At 38.1% G+C, this 21,415-nt stretch overlaps 2 protein-coding genes across 2 annotated transcripts in view; one reads left to right on the top strand and one right to left on the bottom strand.

The window, feature by feature from the left end:
• Positions 1 to 21,415, top strand: part of LOC140171428 (uncharacterized) — a 392,810-nt gene that overhangs the window by 349,757 nt on the left and 21,638 nt on the right.
• On the bottom strand, positions 13,528 to 14,587 carry LOC140171992 (uncharacterized). Its single transcript, XM_072195339.1, has 2 exons — positions 14,216 to 14,587; positions 13,528 to 13,787 (listed from the first exon to the last, which is right to left on the bottom strand). Exons 1-2 carry the CDS (start codon positions 14,568 to 14,570, stop codon positions 13,528 to 13,530), a joined length of 615 nt encoding a protein of 204 aa, XP_072051440.1. The 5' UTR covers positions 14,571 to 14,587.

Genomic DNA, 21,415 nt, shown 5'->3' with positions numbered 1-21,415 from the left:
TTCTACTGTCCTCATTAAATTCTTGTTATGTGGCATACTTTGTTCTTCTCATCGCTGCTTATAGTTGGCGATTAGATTCCCCAGATGGATAGATTATGTTTACTAAACATGCATGCTTGCATTTCATCCCAAATTCATAAAAACTCGGGAGCTAAGGCCCTACTGCCCTTGTTAACACCATGAGAACTACTTGCCGATTGGCCAAAAAGAAATTTTCATTATCAATTGGCCCAATCAGCAACATTGTTAGAATAATTAAAAAAAAAAAAAAAAATGGGGTGAATTATTTGCAAAGCTCCATTCTGATTGGTGATTGAAGTGAAAATACCATGTAATTGACCAATCAGAGTCAATGTTTGATCAGCAGGTAGTGCTCAGTGGGTTAAATTCATGTTACGTGGCCTACTTTGCTCATCTCACTGCTTATAGTTGTCAGATTGGCGATTAGATTCCCCAGATGGACAGTCGATGTTTACTAAACATGAGAGGAGCTTGCTGCTCATCCCACATTCATGCAATTTCCAGTTCAGATCCTACTGCCGATGTTATGTGGCATACTTCATCCCCCAGATGGACAGACGATGTTTACTGAACATGAGATTGCTTACTGTTCATATCACACACCAGGCTTTGAATGCCGTTATAAATTTTTATGAAATGAAACTCATCGTGACAATTTTTTGAAAATAATATAGCAAGAGTAATCTTGGAAACTAATGGATTACTGCTAGCCATGTTTTTCAAAATTTTAATGCAGAGTTGAATTCACATAAATTTACAAGCAAACTACACTTCAATCATATTTACTTTTACTTTTAGGAAATATCGTATCCTGTGAGTTAGCAGGTTTATGTTGAATGTTTTTTCTTCTATTTTGTGCAGTGCTAAACAAAATCAGTTAGGGATTAGTGGTTCTGTCTGAACACAAGTTCTTCCACAGTTTTTTGATAATGTTAATGCAGAATTAACACTACATTATCAAAATACTGTGGAAGAACTTGTGTCCAGCTCTCTTTAAAATGGTATTCACAGCACGTACATTACAGAGAGTAAAAAGGCTTGAGATGTTCAATTTAGTGTGTCGATCACATAAGACTAATACTTAGCAATTCCAGGAAACCCAACACAACAAGTGAAACAAGACTTACTATGTTTGTATCCAATGTGAAGTATTTGTAATGTCAATTTCAAACATGAATATGAAAATTTACAATCCTGAAAAAGAGGTTGAAGCCATAATAAGGAAAAAGTCAAGTGAGCCATTGTATCTAGCACACATCATGTTGTAAGTCTCTATGAAATCTCACATGAAATCTCATAATTTTTCCTCTAATGCATACGGGCTTATATATCTCCAAGCATCAATTACATACAAGTATGCTTAATTCCTAGAATTATAATTCCCAGCTTTTTATCTTTTTTCTCCAACCTTGTTTGAAGCAAGATCAGAGCCCAAAAACACTTGTTGTTGACGCAGCGGTAGACGAGGCACAGCCAGCTCCGGGGGGATTTCTTACATGTCCGTACTTCACCTCTAATAAACACTCAAAGCATCCGCTATCTGTAGGGGCCTACTTAACTACTGATTGTTTCCACTAGCGTGACTCCCTCCAAGGGCTGCGGATTTGGTAAAACGCTTTATTTTTGCTGCATCCTTATTTTCAGGAATTCTGATACAGAAACAGCTTGGCTATATAACGAATACAAATTTGAGATTCCATTTACAGTAGATCACTGTTGAATACTTTTCTTTGTAACAAGTTTAGTTTAACTGTTTACAAGTGTATCATGAATGTTGTGTGAAATTATGGCATATGCTGAGTTATGTGAGCTTACTCTCTTGGACTTGAAGAATGTGTTGTGATGTAGGTCAACATATAAGAAAATAATTCTTTTCTCGTTTAGTTTTCTACGAAGTGGCACTCGTCCCAGAGGATATTACTTACACTCAGAGAGCTGTAAGTATGGGATGATGATGATGATAATGGTGATGATGGAAACACTGAAAATGACAATGCTGATGCTGAAAATGACAAACAATGGTAATGATGAGGAGGAGAAGGAAGACAATGGTGATGATGATAAGGAGGAGGAGGAGGAGGAGCAGGAGGACAATGGTAATGATGATGAGGAGGAGGATAATGGTATTGATGATACATATTGTGAGAAAACAATGGCAAGGAGAATGGCGATGATTATGGTGATGACAGCAGCAGTGACAATTCATCATTGTTGTAATAATAATGCACTAAGCAGTGCCAGGGAACAGTGCATACCCAGCAAACATTACAATTCTAGATTTATACTTCTAGTTGTCTGTAATGCCCTTAGCACAGGAAACGGTACCATTTTCACATGTTCGCTAATGCAAAATATCAGCCTAGCCGGAGAGATGGAGGATTTGACCAGGAGTCATCAAACATAAAAGTTCAGATGGTGTAATCAGACTTGACAGCATTCTTATTTGTCAAGTGTAGATGGACACACGCTCTGTCCATGAGGCCTAATGGCATGGACATAAATCATTCATGAGCATGGACATATTTGTTAGGATTTTTGTTGTTTGCCATTTTTTTGCAGGAATGCAATTTAAACAAAGTATGTGTATGTGCCATCCATTGCCCACCGCTATCTAAATCGCACTCTACCTTTAACAGGAATTATCAAAATATAGGCTAACCAAACATGTGTGCAAATGTAGTAAAGATAACCTTGTTCTTGCTATAGCAAAATCATATTGTGATTATCAAGGTGATTGAATATTGCATTTGTGCAAAGTATCAATTTCTTAGAGAATAAGCGATAGAATTTTTATTTTGCCTATCCTCTACCGTGTGATAGGCGACAGGCAGGTCCAATATTTTGAGTAGTGGATGCCGCGCAGCTGGTATCCACTACGATAAAAATATTGGACCTGCCTGTCGCCTATCATAGGTAGAGGATAGGCAAAATAAAAATTCCTATCGTTTATTCTCATTCTTGGTCAGTTAAATATTATTTTAATAACTGTAAACAAATTTTTAAAGCAAAAACTAAGTTACCGTCATAAAAACTCCCCTCATTATAAAATGAACGAAACTTGTTTATTATTATTATTATTATTATTAACGAATACTTATATGGCGCTCTACATAGATCACAGCGCCTTACAATTGCAATATAATACAAAATTACAAACAAACCAAGAAGCAAAAATCAAAAAGAAGCACATAATAAACAAGTCCCTAAACTTTAGGGAATAAATGGGTTTTCAAATGGCGTTTGAACGGACGCCGTCTCTCTGATGCCAACAGGAAGCTGATTCCAAAGATATGGGCCAACCACATGAAATGCTTTGTCACCAGCCGTACGCCTCGAGCGTGGAACAACAAGCCTGGTAACATCAGAGGAAGAACGGAGTCGACGCCTAGAGTCATCATTGCCATCTGAAATATTGTACAAAACAAGATCATTGGTAAGATAGCAAGGAGCTAGATCATGAAGACATTTATAGATATATAACAGTATCTTGTACTTAATTCTGTCCTTAACCGGAAGCCAGTGAAGAGTACACAAAAGCTGTGACGAACTTTGGTCCCGTCCACAAGCAAATACCAACCGCGCATGTATTCTGTTGCGCGTATTGCTATCGCGTTCGCGTATTCCGCACTAGTCTACGCATCCAGCGCGATACATACGCGCACCTCTACACGCATGTTACGCATTATCAAGCGCGCATGATGGCGTGGGGTGCGTCTACGGCCTGATAGACGGCACCAAATCATGCGATTGTCCAATCAGAAATGTGTCTACTGAACTAGACCACTCCCACTGACTAAGAATTAGAGAATAAGCGATAGGAATTTTTATTTTGCCTATCCTGTACCGTGTGATAGACGACAGGCAGGTCCAATATTTTGAGTAGTGGATGCTGGATAATATAGGTTAGTGTTACAATTCACTGGTCATCAGAAGTCATCTGAAACCAATTATACAGGGAATTGTGTTTTGTTGTATGTGAAGAAATAAGAACTACATTATACAACCAAATTGCAGGGAAAACCACATCAATACAAAAGTATTGCAGCTAATCCAATACAAGCTATATCAAAATGACTGGTACCATCAGTTTTGATGTTTATTGAAAAGCCTGCCTCTTCCAATTGCAACATTGGATACTCTTAAAATGTCCAGAATGTATAGTTTATGACTTGGTATACAATTAATATTCAAGTTATTTGGATTTTGTCTTGAATTTTGATGTTTCATACTCATCCATTATCATTGAAAACTGATGGGTATGAACCATTTTGATACAGTGTGTAGAGTGTAAGAGACTAAAATTTCTCTCTTACACTTGGAACATTTGTTTTAAAATTTCTAGCTGTGTCTGCCCATTTTTATTAGAGTTACAAACCCCTAACCCTAATCCTAAACTATAATTGGAAAACTCGTATTCAATACTCAATAGTGTGTAAATTTAAGATCCTTCTTACGACCATTTTGGGACTAAATACACCTCGAAATAATCAACAGATGTTGAAATATCCATGTGGATTTAATGGGCACATCTGCAAGCATTGATTTCAATAACACAGCCATCTAAAAAAGAAAACTTGCCTTCTTATGCTAGAATTCACCGTTGATTTTGTAAAAACCAAGCTGGTCAGGTTACAGAGCAAATAGCGTACCGGAGATAATTTGGTGTCAAATTCTGTTACTGAGAGGTTAGAATTTATCCTGGAAGGGTTTGCTTGTGCAATATTGGGTCTCTCTACACATAACATTAGATTCACATCAATGTGGTACTACTGCAATCCAGGCCAATGTGGACTTGCATAGCATGCTTCTGGACTTACATGGCATCTAATTTTATGTAGCGTTTGCTTTTGCTACAGCATTGGACTATTCCAGTTGAATTCTATACACCCCGGTGAAAATTAAGAGCCGCTGTTCTTCTGACCATTTTGATTACTTAATATACCTCAAAATAATCAACAGATGTTGAAATATCCATGTGGATTTAAGCATTGATTTCAATAACACAGCCATCTAAAAAGAAAACTTGCCTTCTTATGCTAGAATTCCCCGTTGATTTTGTAAAAACCAAACTGGTCATGTTACAGAGCAAATAGTGTAGCGGAGATAATTTGGTGTCAAATTCTGTCACTGAGAGGTTAGAATTCATCCCACAAGGGTTTGCTTGTGCAATATTGGGTCTACACACAACATTAGATTCATATCAATGTGGTACTGCTGAAATCCAGGCCAATGTGGACTTGCATAGCATGCTTGTGGACTTCATGCAGCGTTTTCTTTTGCCACAGCATTGGACTATTCCACTCCAGTTGAAATCCATACACCCCCAGTGGAAGACATGACCTTAAAGGAGTATTTTGTGATTCTATAATCCTCTTTTTATGACATTTTTGCAGCAAATATCCACGAACAAAACTTATTCCCAAAATGTAAGTTAATTCTTATTTTGCATTTGTGATTTTGCTTGATTATGTGTATTACACTGCTCCATAGGCCACTGTGTTGAAATTTTGTTCTGTTAACCAAAACGTAATACAAATTTGACGATATTTATGCTAAACAAATTAATCTGAAAGATTTTTTTTAGTACATAAACATAATGTAGCCAGTGGTTTCCAGTGGTATAAAAATCTCAACTTTTTGAGAAAACAGGGGGATGAAGCAGTGGATCACAAAATACCCCTTTAATCACTCCCTGTGTGGAAGATTAACCTTAAACACCCGAAGGGTTTTTTGACAACTGGAAGTGAAAGAAGGGAGGAAGGGAGAGAAAATAAACAAAGAAGTTGTTTGGTCTGGGTGGGATTCGAACCCAAGACCCCTCGCATGCCAAGCACTAGGTCGCTGACACTTAGCCATGGGTCTTACGCTGGCCAGGCCAGCGAAAGCGTGCCCATACATGTATATCACTTATGATGATTGCGTCATCACATCCCGTGGGATGCACGCATGCACAGTGAAGTTGTTTGTTGTCTTTGTAATACTCAGGCTTATTTAGAGTTAAGGACATATCTTGAATAGAATGTATATGGATTTCAACTGGAATAGCATTGCATAATACAAGGCAGGCGCTGTTAAAGTCCCGCTGGGCAAGTGCTGGTTTTACCAAAATAATGTGCATCAATGCGGATCTAGTATCATGTGTGAGGAGTCCCATTAGCTCTTTTTTTAAAGCTGAAATGGACATGTTATGACTGAAGGAGTAATGTTTCTGTATTACTTATATGATAGGAAGCTTTATAGAAGTCATACTGCGTGCCTAGTAGTCATCGGTATCAGACATGTGGGATGTTGTCAAAGAAGTAATGCTTCATATAGTTATTTATTTCTTTGAAATTCTAAACTCAAAATGCAGCTGCGTCTAGTTGGCTATGAAATTATTGACAGATCAGATATCAATTTATATAAATTTTTCAAATTTTGTGTTCCGTCAGGAAAAAAGTTTTTGCCTTGTGTCTGAAGAATTGTGCACTGAACCCCCACAAGTGATGTGCACACTAGAGTTGCACTGGACTTGATCTACGACATAATGGCACCATGTAGTCAAGACTATCATAACTATTTAGAGACCAAAATGCAAATGAATGCTTCAACTTGCTCCTCAAAAAATAAACAAATCCACACAGATTATGCGTACCTCTTAAGCCGTATCAATATGTCATGTGAGGCTTAATTCATTGTATCTACCATTGCCTTTTGCGACTGAAGCGTGAAACCTTTAAAATTTCATGAATATGGAACTAAATTAATTGATGTAAATTTAGCTGAATATAATGTATATCTTCCAGGGTTTTTATGCCTTATGGGGATGTAACAGACAGTCATCTTCTATATCAGGTCATAGTCAAAAGTCATAAATACTGCTGTAATAGTTGTGCTTTGCATTTCATGATCCACAGCCTCATCCCCACTTTTCTAAAAAAAGATTGAGGTTTTTTATACCATCAGAAACCCTGGCTACATAAAGTTTGGATACAAAAGATTAATTTGCTTGGCAAAAATATTTTGTATTTATGTTCTGTCAATGTGGCCTTTGGAGTCTATGTCATACATGTAATCATGATCAATTGCAATTTTGGATGTAAGCAGGTTTTTTTGTAGATATCTACTGAAACATACCATAAAAAGAAGAAGCTAGAATCACAAATTTCTCCTTTAATGTATAGTCGACTTTCTAGTCATGCAACACTAGTACTTATGTGCTGATTTTAATACTGCAAAGAAAATAACAAAACAACAGTTTCTGCAGCTCCCCGCTCAACTTAAAATTTTGAATCAAAACACCGATGCATCAATTGTTGATTCAAAAGTCTGGCATGTGAAGAATAACACACCAAATTAACAATATTTTGTAAATGCGCATGTTAAGCTTTATATAGCATGCTTTTTGCAAACAAGAAACATGATATCTTTTGCGAACATACGATTGTTGACCTTTCAAATTGACAGAAAAGAAGTGTTGAATTACCATCTTAAAAATACAGGAATAGAAAACACTGATGGGTAAAGTTACAGATGTAGAAATTATTCTGTGGCCTTTTATGGTATAAACAATAGGCTGTTCCAGTTTAAATCCATACACCCCCAATGGAAGATGTCTATCTCCCAGACAGGGGGTGAGATTTTGAATGGAGTCACTCATTCAGGTAACCCCATTTGAAATTTGCACTCTCAGTGTAAAAGATTAAGACATGTCTTCAAAGGGGGTCAGTGGCGGATTTAGAGGGGGGGCGCACCCGGCGCGCGCCCCCTCTATTTTTTGCAGATCGGCGCCTGGCGTTGTGTCTTTGCGCAGGGCGGCGCCTGACTTTGTGTGGGCGCCGATCAGCGGCGGTGGTGGCTCGGTGCCCCCTCTATTGAAAATTTCTGGATCCGCCGCTGGGGGTGTATGGATTTCAACTGGAATAGCCCAAAATGATATAAGATATTTGCAACTTAATATCCACCGTAATATTGTGGATAATTTTTACCTCAACAGGATATATAAAAAAAAGGAAATGGCTTTTCCTTTTTCTATAGTATGTGGACTATCACTCTAGCCAAATTGGTATAATTTGTCTTATTCATACACTTTCAGAGCTACTTTTGAATTGTACGCTAAAAGGTTTTTGCCCAGGGGCTTGTCACTTTTTAGCTGAAATCTGGAAACAGGATAGTATGTTCCCATGACAATCATGTTGTGTTGCCATGGTTACCATGTTAAGTTCTCGAGATGCGTATACTCCTTGTGCGTTAAGAATGATTCGAAGTAATGTTAAGAAAACAGTTTTGTAAAGTTCATCCTCATTGAAAGAAAAAGTATTGAGCTGGACTAAGCCCACTGTGAGAGGGGATTTCATAGACAAAATTTTGTTTACAAAGAATGAAAAGTATAGTGTAATCTCCAATCAGTGAAATAGACAATAAGTTAACAGAGAGGATGTTACTAGCAAATGTACATCATATTCTTTAACATTCTGAAACATGATGTAAAGTGTTAATTTTTATATCAGACGAACAAGTTTACTTATGAGTCATGAAGTGCCTCTTTTCGTTACTATTTTCTGGGTTTTTTTCTCTCCAATTCTTGTGGGCCAATTTCCCAACATGTTGGGCCATATGGCTATAGTGTTTCTGATGTGTTTTCAATAGATTTTAAAAACAATTACAAATGCTCAATTGAGTACAGTCAAGACCAATTTTTACTTGCTCCTGTGCAGTGGTTCATGGTAGAGACTTTATAGCAGGAATTCTTTCAGTAAAACTTGCATGCCAATATGCTTGGTATTGTTACCACAGATCAGACAATCTCAAGACACCTTTATAATGTCAGAATGAATCTCAAACACTGGTTCTGTTTAGTCAAACCTGCTTCTATTTTGTATAAGGTGTTAAGCTCTAAGGCAGCAAAACATTAGGTCTTAGCAGTGTTATCCTAGGATGTATAGCGTGAACAACAGTGGATAAGTTACATTGGTTGTTCAAATGTCATAGGGAGATTACAGGGTTGTGCAGGTGTGAGTATGATATTCGGATTGATTCGGAGTGCTGTGGTCCAGATTAGGCAATGTGCATCTGTGAATTCAACATTTATATTGTACCCCATTAGGCTATTGCATATGAAACCAGCACACCCCCTGTGGAAAATCATGTTGGTTTCCCAATTTCATTATTCAAGTCATGCACCCATATGGACACATTATGGACATATAGGTGCAGGAGAAGATTGTTTTTTAGGAAAACACAATTTAAGCACATCTCACCCACTTCTGCCCAAAGCACTGAAAGACTGACATCCCCTGAGCCTATCATGTCTACTATTACATCAGATGCCCATTGCTGCCACCTCTGCTGCCCAACTACTTCATTGATACTCCAGAATACCTGTTTGGGTGCTCTAACGTAGACACGGGAATCACACAAACGGTACACCCACTGGTACTGGATTTGTACTGCACTGGTACTAGAGTAGACACAAAGTAGCTGGGTGTACCTCTGTCGTTGACAGCAATGGGAATCTGGTAATGATACATTTCTTTCATCTTCATATTACCCACTTTTCCTCGTTCTCTTCCCCACTTTTTGGGGGGCTAGGGGTGTGAGCTGGGTCCCCCTGTATAGGTGTATATTGATCAGATTGATTTGAATTGAAAAGCTATATATGCATAGCATCATGGATTGTATATGTTATAAGGAGATTATATCAGAAATGTCAAAGAGAGGAGACAAAAAGTTATGACATACATGCTAGAATGTCCCGTTTTGTTATATTTTGATATCTAGGAGCTATTTGAGCGTTTAGGACAAGAAGGTCCTATCTGCAATAGCTGCCAGGTGTCATATTTTTAGATGTGCATAATATGCAATTGTAGAAATTGTCAAAATGTCTATAGAGCAGCTATTGGAGATAGGGCCTTCTGGTCCTTAATAATTATCCCTAACTGAACACAAGGGGAAAAACCCTGGTAAATAACCAAGTCTCACAAAATCTCACTAAATGTCCATCTGCAAAGCCTGTTAATAACTAAATCTCACTAAATCTCATTAAAAAAGTGGAATGAGATTTTGTGAGATGTGGAAATGTATGTTGAAATAACATGTAATTTATTAATGCATGTTATTAACCAAATCTCACAAAATCTTATTTGTACTGATTTTAAACATGTTAACTGAATCTCACTAAATCTCACTAAAACTTTAATTCATACAAAACTAATTCTCACAAAATCTCACTACAAAAAAATGCACAAAAGTAAAGTCATAACTGAATCTCACTAAATCTCATTTTTTTTAAATCTCTCAAAAACTAAATCTCACAAAATCTCACTTTGTAAAAAAAATAGGTGGTATTTGGTTTTTTATATATGTTGTAACAAATTAGCTGTGGTAATTAAAATTTTAAAGCCTATCGATCTTTTCAATCTTATTTTCAAGTGTGGTGTTTTGTGGTATTTCAATCATGTACCATAATATCTTGCTGTTAAGCTGCAGCAAAAGGGGCAGAGACTGACATAATCATTAACCAATCCTAGTGGTCACTGACAACTACAAATCAACTATAGACTTCACATTTTAGTTTTAGTTTCATTATCTATTATACTATTGACCAAAACAAAAGTCATGCTCTTTGTTTTATTTATCTGTAACTCATTTTGTTAATTATTTTGGGCTCAGCATGAGAGTGTTGTGACAGGAGTACTTTAACCACAAATTTTATTTGTTTGTTATGAATAAAGGCCATTATTTTATTTTTTAGCTATTTATTTGTTTTGAATATAGCTAATAGCCCTGTATTTTATTGTCATGAACATAGGCGTACATTTTGTTTGGGATCATTGAATATGTAGGACTGTAACATTGATTTAGTTTGGGGTTGAGTGTATGTAGGACCATAGCATTTTTGTTGTTGAAGTGATGGCTCAGATATTTACAATGCAAGCAGACTAGCGCTGTATAGCTTGCAAGGTGGGAAATTTCCCTATCATCATTGCCATCCCCCACCCACCCCCCCATTCAGAAACAATATTGCCGCAAGTCAAAGTAATTTGAATAGGGAACATCACTATGAATTTATAGCCTAGGTTGGCTGAAAAGCCAGGCTTCACTTTTGCACAAACATTTATAATTTAGACATTCAAGATACATGTACATCGAGGCTGAAAATCCACAGATGCAAGTATCTCATGCCGTTAGGCTGAAAAACCATAGGCATAAAGCTCCCTAAAATTGCATAAATTTATATTAGAAAAACCAAGGCTGAAAAGCCATGCAAAAATTTCATACCAAAGAAATTTGATTTAAGCTGAAAAGCCAGGCAACATGTTTCTGAATTTTAAAAATGGCTCAGAGTTACTCGGTGACTATATCTGGGTTTGGCATCGATCATAGACATTGGCCAAACCACTCTGTCATTCCGGTATATCTCATCCTTGCCATTTTTTTGATGATGCAAAGAAATGCTTGTTCAGCTCAAAAGCTGGAAAATATAATCTAAAAAATAAAACAGAATAGGCTGAAAAGCAACCACCCCATACTTCCATGGCCTAAAAATTAAGAATCGGCTGTGTAAAACCTACAAGCTATTTCTTTGCAATATTTTTACATATAAAATATTTTAATTTTTCACATATCCCCCTAAAATTTATAAAATATTTCATCTTTTCACATATCCCCCTAATTAGAAAAAAAAAATTGTGGCTCAGACCAGTCAGTCATCGCCATTGCCAAAATTGGTCCAGTTATCAATTGGGTCTGGCATCGATCGTAACATGGGCCAAGACCCATCAAACTGGTGGGGTGGTGGTTTTAAATAACGGGCCCGTGGAAGTAGGCGGGCCGGTTGAAGATCCATCTGAAGCAGGTCCATCTGGGTGGGTGCACGGATCTAGTTGGCAGCATTAGGGGCGTCTCGCACCGTGGTAGCTGGCAAAGCATTCGGATTCTTGCTCAGGCGACAGAAATGGGCCCCTTGCGCTCGGCATCCCCACTTGGTGACTATTGGTTTGGCTCGACGTCCAGCGCAGACCCTTCCTGCCGCCTTGCAAGCGGCGCAAGAAATGCCCCATTCCTTCTTGCCCTTCAGCAACTCCAGGCGGTGGATTGGTCCGTTCAAGCGCAGGCACTGGTCTCGCCCTCATATTTTGCCGGCTGCTGTAGTGCCTTCTGGTATGGTCTTGACCGTAGGCGTAGCCGTCTATGAGACCTTCAGCGACATCGTGGATGAAGTCTTGCTGCCGCATAGCTTTCCTCCGTCCATACGAGTGACAGATGTAAGAATTCACTCTGCAGATGTCGAGCAGGAAATAGACCAGTTGCTTCCACCAGATGTTGGACTTCCGGCTGCATGTATGATATGCACGGAGCTGGTCGTTGTGGTCGACTCCACCCATGTTGGCAATGTAATCTAGCACCTGCTTCGGAGCGGCAACCTGGTGCTTCTCCTTTGGAAGGATGCCATCCAAGGAGAAGGTCCTCAGGACGAAGTCCTCTTGACAGTTTCGCCATGCTTGGTGACCAGTCGATAAAGGCGTGCATTGGACGGCTGTCGTTCCACATGGTGTAGGACAGGTGGTGTTGTTTCCTGAAATACATTGTGCCACGCGCGTCTTTTGAAATTCGCATGTGCACCGCTCTGCGTCTAGAACCGTTCTTCTTGTCGCCGAGGTTAAACTGCGTCGGAAGTCCTTTTCTGGTCTTCATAATAGCGCCCGTCATATAGGTCCGTCTCCGCAGCAACTTCTTTGCCAGATTAACACCTGTGTAATACGAGTCCATAAAAACATGGTGACATTTGTTAAACACTGGACGTATCAGGTCTTTACTGATTTTATAGACCGTGGTGGTATATCTGGGATGAGCGTTAAAGTTTGCCATGTAATGTGTTGCAGAGTCGCAGAGGCGTACACCTTGAAACCCCGCGGATTGGTTTACTTGGCATAAAGAACTTTTGACGAATGCTTTGAAGCCTTTGTATCGAATCATGGCTTCATCAATGGCGATGTTTCTACCCAGGTTAAAGTTGTCCCCACAGCGTTTCAGAACCTCTTCCCAGGCGGGCAGCACTTTGTATAGAGGGTGTCGCTTGGTATGGTGGAAGTAATGTTGCTTGTCTTCAGGCGTTACCCTCGCCCAATTGTCAGCATCTTCGTCTGGATTCCTACATGTGAGAAACTTGGAGAGGCGAAGGTACCGCTCCCGGCTCATAACTATAGAGATCAGTTCGTTTCTGAGACCCGTCTTGTAGACCAATAGTCATAAATGCTCTTGAGTGGTGCAGAGCCCCATCATTAGTGTGATTCGAAGAAAGCTCTTATCTCTGCCAACGTTGTCCTTGGTTCATTGGCACTTCTGAGGGCCTGGTTGGTCCAGTTGACTATTGACTGCATTATGGCCAATGGAAAAAATTTCAAAAAATGATCCATTGGGCTCATGCCTGTTGCATTGTAGGTGGGCCCATTCCCAGCTCCCTCAAATTGGCGAACCCTGTGAGGCTTGCCACGCTTCTTCCATCCATGCCGGTCGGGCACCTCGTCATGGTCGGAGTCCGAAGTACGATGAGGGGTCGTCTTCTAGCGACCATGAGTCCAAGTGCGGATAGGTCTTTGTCGCCCGGCGTTGAGGAGGCAACACCATCTCCTCATCCGAACTATCTGAACTCTCCCTCTCTTCATCTTCAAATTCAGACCCCACGTCATCTTCACCGTCATCTTCACCGTCACCTTCGCCTTCACTGGCATCTGATGGGTTGGTACTACTGTCTCCAGACCCAGATCCCTCATCACTACTACTACCTGTGTTTGATACAAAACAATAAATTTGGGAACATTCAGTTACATATTGAAGCTACTTCAAATTTCTATGTTTTCATTCTGAATAAGTCAAACATTTTTGCTTGACAAATCCATTGAAAAAGTACTCACTACTTTAGCTTTCACTATCTGGGCTGACGGCTTGAATACAAGTGACAAGTGAAATGCATCTATTTACTGTTTTCATTCTGAAGCTTAGAAGTTTTCCCCTCAAAAATGATATTTGTAAACAATTGGTTGACTTGACTGACCATCTAATTTGTTTAAAACAGTTTTTTAAAAAGACTTTGACTTTGACTTCAGGAGAAGGTTAAAATGTGCCAACAAATATAAAGTTTTGAGTACGGTAGTATATATATAGGCCTCTGGGAAATCTCATTTTTTGTCTAAGATATAAACACTGAACCCACCATCATCACTGCCACTGGGGTCATCATCATCATCGTCATTGTCGTCATCATCATCACTGGGATCAGGTTCACTACCATCATCGTCACCGTTGGGGTCATCATCGTCAGGATCATCATCGTCATTGCCAGGTTCGTCACCATTGGGGTCATCATCGTCATCATCATCGTCATCATCATCGTCATCGTTGTGATCATTGCCAGGGTCATTACCACCACCATTGCCATCAGACACATCCATATCAGCACCATCATCATCTCCAGCAGCAACACCACCTGAGTGTGATAGAATAAGTAACATTAGCAAATATTCAGATTTGCCAACATATTTTACAATTTTTTTTATAATTATTACCATTTGGTATAATGTTACTACATGTACATACTATATTTTAAAATTCATGTCCATTCAGTTGCAAACAAAAACTTATGATTGCTAAAAATAAAAGTTTACATTTTACAATTTGTTCATGCTTGAATCTCACAGTAGTTTACTTGGTGTAAACAGGGATGTGTAAACAACTGGATGACTGAACTTGCTAATTGGTAAACAATTGGTTCAAAGTCCAATGGTCCTAGGATCAAACTTACTTTAGATAGAAAGGGAGGGGAGTGGGGTAATAGGAAATCTTAGGCAAAATAGTTACTGGATGACTGAACTTGCTAATTGGTAAACAATTGGTTCAAAGTCCAATGGTCCTAGGATCAAACTTACTTCAGATGGAAAGGGAGGGGGGTGGGGTAGGAAATCTTGGGCAAAATAGTTGTTTGGTTATTAACATGTAACAAAAATATATCAATTGCACAAATATTTCCATATAGTGGTAACATTTTATGATCCTTTCATGTCTTATAGAAGATTCAAATTCAACTATTATTGTATCTGAAAATATAATCTTTTGTGTCTAAAAATTCAGTAAATGTTTTTTATCTCAGTAGGCAATAAATTTTGGCCACACTCACCATCATCACTGCTGTACTTAGAGTCGTACTCATATTGATCTGATGAAGTGGATATCGCGTCCAAATATTCTTGGTCAGGTTGAGTAACATGCTTGTCCTTCTTCAATGCCTCAACATACTCATTCAGATTTAATCCTCCTCCTCTTCCTCCGTTATCACGACTACCTCCGGCTCCATCTCCTCTTCTATTACCTCCTCCACCACTAGCTTTACGTCTTCCTCTTGCCATATCCTGCATGAAAGTATCACCCTCTGCAGCTCTCAGGTCAGCCTGCAGTGATAGCAGCCTTCTCCTAGACATATCTTTGGATATTCCACTATTTTGTAGGGTGAACTTTTTCACTTCAAACACTGTTCAAACAAAACTGTTCAAACAAGACTTGGAAAAGATAGCTCTTAACCGTGTGGTCTCTCAATGAAGAAAGGGAAGAGGCACAGAATGTTGGCCTTTTTATACCCTTCTGTTGCTTGGAAAATTTGAATAATTTCCCCGCTTTTTAGTCATATGTCAAAAAAAGCGAATCAGATTGTTTAATTTTCCCGCTCTATGTTGCATAACATCATGTGACGTTTGAAATCTAAATAATTTTCCCGCTCTAAGTCACATGACATCATCAAATTTAAATAATTTCCCCGCTGTTTAGTTAAATGACAAAAAAAGCCAATCAGATTTTTTAATTTTCCCGCTCTATGTCAACATGACGTCATGTGATGTTTAAAATCTTAATAATTTTCCCGCTTTTTAATCATATGTCAAAAAAGTGAATCGGATTGTTTAATTTTCCGCTCCAAGTTGCATGACATCATGTGATGTTTAAAATCTAAATAATTTTCCCGCTGTTTAGGCACATGTCAAAAAAAAGCCAATCAGATTGTGTAATGTTCCCGTTTTAAGTCACATGAGATCATAAAATTTAAATAATTTTCCCGCTCTAAGTCACATGATGTCATGTGATGTTTAAAATCTAAATAATTTTCCCACTGTTTAGTCACATGTCAAAAAAAGTTGGGAAAATTGTCCAATAGAATTGCAGAATACATCATGTGACTCGAAAATGTGCATATGGCGGGAAGAAAATGCCTATATATAATGGAATGGATAGAACCAAATCATTTCAACAAAATCATTTCAACATGTCATCCTCAGACAGCGAGGAGATGGACATGGAAATGTATTCTCTTCCCAGAGATTGCAGATCCCGGCAACAGTGCCTGCAGCCCATCCCAGCCATGTTTTTCCGAAAAATACCGGAAAAGGGTATATATGGCCAGACTAGGGAGCGGAGGTGTGGGTTCTGCAAATCTCTGGGCAAATATAGAGTTTCTGTACATGGTTGCACCATGTAGACTCTACTTATGTAGGCGACACCACAAGTCGTGGCATGAGTATTTGAGAAAGATGGAGGGTTATTAGTATTAGTTTTGTTTAGTTTCTGTTTTTGAAAAAGCTAAAAAAAAAATACAAAAAAAGTACCAAAAAAAATACAAAAAAAAAAAAAAAAAAAAAAAAACCACCCCCTTCAGCCTTTTGAATTTAAGAGCTTAGGATTTTAGTATCTTTGCTCTCAAGCCCGTGAGGCTGACAGTAAAAATGTTTACTCTACAATGGAGCAGTTAGATTATAATTGTCTCCCTTTAGTGGTAAACAAACATAAAATAATTGAGCTTAAGGTTTTTCATTATTACTACAAGAAAACAAACAAACAAATATATAACATGAGAAAGTCCTGCAGCTTATTTCACTGACATTACAGTACATACTTATCTATAACTAGTTGTGGCGTGGTTTAACAGCTAGACATTACAGTAGAATATCGATGACCCTAGTTGCGCTGTGGTTTATCGGCGACACATTACAGTAGAACATATATGACCCTAGTTGAGCTGTGGCTTATCAACTAGACATTACAGTAGAACATATATGACCCCAAGTTGCGTTGTAGCTTATCAGCTGAACAATAACAGTATAATATATATGACCCTAGTTGCGCTGTGATTTATCAGCGACACATTACAGTAGAACATAGGCTATACGACCCAAGTTGTGCTGTGGCTTATCAACTAGACAATACAGTATAATATAAATGACCTAAATGTAGTTGAGCTGTGGTTTATCACCTGGACATTACGGTATAACATAATTATATGACCCATGTTGCGATGTGGCTTATCAGCTAGGCAATACAGTATAATATGATCCGAGTTATACTAGGATTATTATATAAAGGTAGTTGCACATATAATAAGAAATAAAAAAAAATGTACATTACTAAATCTCATAAAATCTCATTGTCTATACTATTGATATCTTTGATAAAACTGAATCTCACAAAATCTCACTCATTCGCTCAGTGTAGACAGCAACTGTATGTACATTACTAAATCTCATAAAATCTCATTGTCTGTACTATTGATATCTTTGATAAAACTGAATCTCACAAAATCTCACTCATTCACTAAGTGTAGACAGCAACTGTATCTCACTAAATCTCACTCCACTTTTTGTACACATAAAACTGTATCTCACTAAATCTCACTGTAGCATAATGGGCAGAAAGTTGAATAATACCAAGTCTCACTAAATCTCATTAAAAAATTGCAAAGTACAGAATGCTTGATCTCACTAAATCTCACTTTTCCAAAATAATGAGAGTAAGTGAGATTCGGTTCAGTTAGGGATGAGTTTGATTTGATGTGACATTTTGAGGCTATGCTCAATGGCTAACCACATTCTGGGATTTTCCAAAAATAACAAAAGATGTTTTCCAAAAATAACAAGATGTTTGTGATGATGCATTTGTAGCCATATTTTTTTAGGTCATGCCAATTTTAGTGGAGTGAAACCCGTGCCAAAATAAAACATCAGGATTTTATAACTTAATCCACAATTCAAAAGCAACAAGACTTACGATAAGATATCGACATCACGGGTATGGAGACGTATATTTAAAAAAATCGACATTCATCGCAGAAATGATGCTTTGAGGGGTGTATGCTTTGATAAATGAAGATTTTTATAAAAAAACATGAACATAGTAATCACAATCAGACATTTGTAGACAAGCACATTCTTCAGCAGTTCAAAACACTTGAAACTTGAATCAATTCTCCAACAAGGATGCCTGTCAGAACCAGAGAAGATAATTTATCCTTCCCAGAATCCTTTGCAACATGACGAATCACCTTACTACATCAAATAACACTGTACAGGTTCCCCTTTGTTTTCATGTTGAGAATAGACTGGCTAAACATCGGTCGATAGTCAAGAAATAAACATATTTTGCAAGATCTGAATTTGCTCTGTTCATTGAGGTTCTATTTGTCACTATTGACCTGTTGCACTAGATAGCACACTAGATAGCAAACCGGTACAGAAAATTGAAATGTAAGAAATGCATTGTGGGAAGTTCAATATATCTTCTCTGTGTCAGAAAATGCAGAATAGAATGACAGATTTTGTATCTTATTTTCTACCTGTTAATGGTTTTTGCTTCTATGTATAAACAGGGCATTCTGGAAGTATACCCTTAGCGCCATGCCCTACTACACTTCTGTGACTATTTTGATCCAAAACGATTTTGTTTCTGGCTTATTTTCAAACTTGTTAATGGGGCCTGTTGCTAATTATAACTGCTCTGTATTCAACGCACTGGTACACACTGGTACACACATGCAAAGAGAATGCCCCTTGTAAGTGCCCCTGTACAAGAACCTGTGCGGAGGAAATCAATACATAAAATAGCTCTTTAAATGTCTTCCTTACCGCATCACAATCCTACTGAGCCATATAAGGAATAAAATGGAACAGGGTTTACAATATAGACATTTCTGTGCCATTAACATACATATGTACGATCAATCACAGATTTGTTTCACAGTAACATGTTTTTTTTAGAGAAAATGACGGAATGAGTACTGGAAATGTTAGTACTCAATTCAATGTTGGTGTAAATGGCCACGCTGGTAATAAAATCTGAAATGCTATTATAAATTTTGTGAAAAATTGAATAATAATAATAATAAATAAAACATTTATCAAAATTGTCGTCTGCTATCTGTTGTCTGCTATCTGTCTATGTTTAAAGGGATAAAGACACTAGCATAGATCTAACCTAAATAGAATAAATATGTGCACATCCATATCAAAAACTTATAGACTGCTACATGTGTCTCTTTTTTACATAGTAGCTAGGAATAAAAACCAGACTCATCTCAAGTGGCGGTCACTTCAAATCATCCCCAAGTCACATGGTTTAAGAATACAGAGAACATTCCTAAACCATGTGACTAGGCATGTTTGCACTCATTGTAATGCATATTGGTATTGACTGCTACTATGGTCATGAAAATGTACCTTTGAAATATTTTCCTCTCAATTTTGCCAAAAGTGTTGTCTGCTATTGATATGTGTTTAAAGGAATAAAGTGACTAACCTATAACAAGTAAAATGGGTGATGTGATCAATCAAAATCATTTAGAATGGAAAAATGTTGTATAAAATACATTAACACTTTTTTTCTAATAGGCCTGCATGTACATCCTTTTTGCATCCTCCTGGTAAAAACAAGTCTCCATGTTGGGCAACATTAAGTTTGGGATAAAAAAATTGCAATTTTAACAACTACATTGTATAAAAGCCCTACCAAAATTGGATTTGAACTCGATAGATGATATATGATTCAATAATGTTGTGCAAATGAATAATAAGAAGTTATTTTTTTCTTGCTCATTTTCCCAACATCCGACTCCTTTTAAAGTTGTCACACGCCATACAAAGAAACTGTGAATTGGTAAATAAAAGAGTTGATGAAGAAAGCATCTAACATAGGAGCATCATTCAGTCTTTGAGTGAGGGAGGATTGTAAGAGATGTTTCACAGCCATTTCCTGAAAGCTGAGATGCCACATTCACTTTTTGGATTAGGATATTCCAGTTGAACTCCATACACCCCTTATAGAAGACATGACCTTAATCTCCCACTCAGGGGTGTAGATTTCAAATAGAGTTGCTCATTCAGGTAACCCCATTTGAAATTCACACTCCCTGTGTGGAAGATTAAGGTCATGTCTTCTATAAGGGGTGTATGGAGTTCAATTGGAATAGCCCATTTTGCCTCTCATATAGGACATACATGTGGGTGGATGGATGTGTTGTTAGGATTTTACCATGTTAATTTCATGAAACGCATATCAGCTGGATTGAGTCATAGCTGCTCTGTGTATAACCTGTACTTTTCAACACAGATTTGCCTCTTGGCCGTCCCTGTTTCTTGGACAACAACAAAATGGTAGGGAGAGGGGTGAACATTTTGTATAAAGCCAAATGCTTTGTGTTTCATATGCAATAATTCAGAGGAAAGACACATTTCATTGACCTAGACATTCACTGTTGATGAGTTTGTTACTTGTTAACCCTCTTGAGTAGTCATATAGGATTTTGTTCTGACTTCACATATCTCCATGTTGATAGCTTAGAATTCCATCTTTCACTGCGAGGATGTTAGAATCTCATAATTGAGGGCACGGTGGCTCAGTGGTTACGGCCTTGGACTCATAATCCGAGAGCTTGCTCGACGTGCATGGGTTCGATTCCCCTTCCACCACCGTGTTGCGCCCTTGGGCAAGGCGCTTTGCCTCGCTAATGCCTCACCCCACCCAGGCGCAATGGGATGCTGTTAGGGGTAGTCACAGTCGTTGTACTGATGGACCCTGTGCCACTTGTAGGCTGCAAACGTGGTTCCGACATATTCTAATGACGGCAGAATAAATGTAAAGCGCTTTGAGGCTGTTTACGGCATAAAGCGCTATATAAATATCTACATTTACATTTTATAGTCTCATTGAATTATGTACTTGATCACTATCGGACTGTCAGTCCAGAAGGAGGTCCTTCAGTGGGAAGACATCAATAAAGATTTATGGGGAGACATTAATTATATAAAGAACCTGTTTGATTAAAATATTTGTAGTGCGAAATCTCATCTAGTTTGTAAAACATGGCAGCTATACACCTTTGCATACGCATACAAAACAAGATACTTTTGATGTTGACAAAATAGTTAGCATGTTCACAATGTACCCTATGATAGAAGGCGCATTCAATGCAAGGAATATTCAACGTCACTTAGTCAATTCTCATTATCTTCATCATCATTTGTGGCATGCAGGCATCTCAGGTTTGTTAAAAACCCTGTTGTGAACCGATTCCTTCACACTCCGATGTGTATTTTACCCTCCTTGG

This window comes from Amphiura filiformis, chromosome 15 (assembly GCF_039555335.1).
Source record: "Amphiura filiformis chromosome 15, Afil_fr2py, whole genome shotgun sequence".
In the NCBI taxonomy this organism is placed as follows: Eukaryota; Metazoa; Echinodermata; class Ophiuroidea; order Amphilepidida; family Amphiuridae; genus Amphiura; species Amphiura filiformis.
The sequence above is the reverse complement of the archived record's forward strand: the minus strand, read 5'-3'. Positions and strand labels throughout refer to the sequence as shown.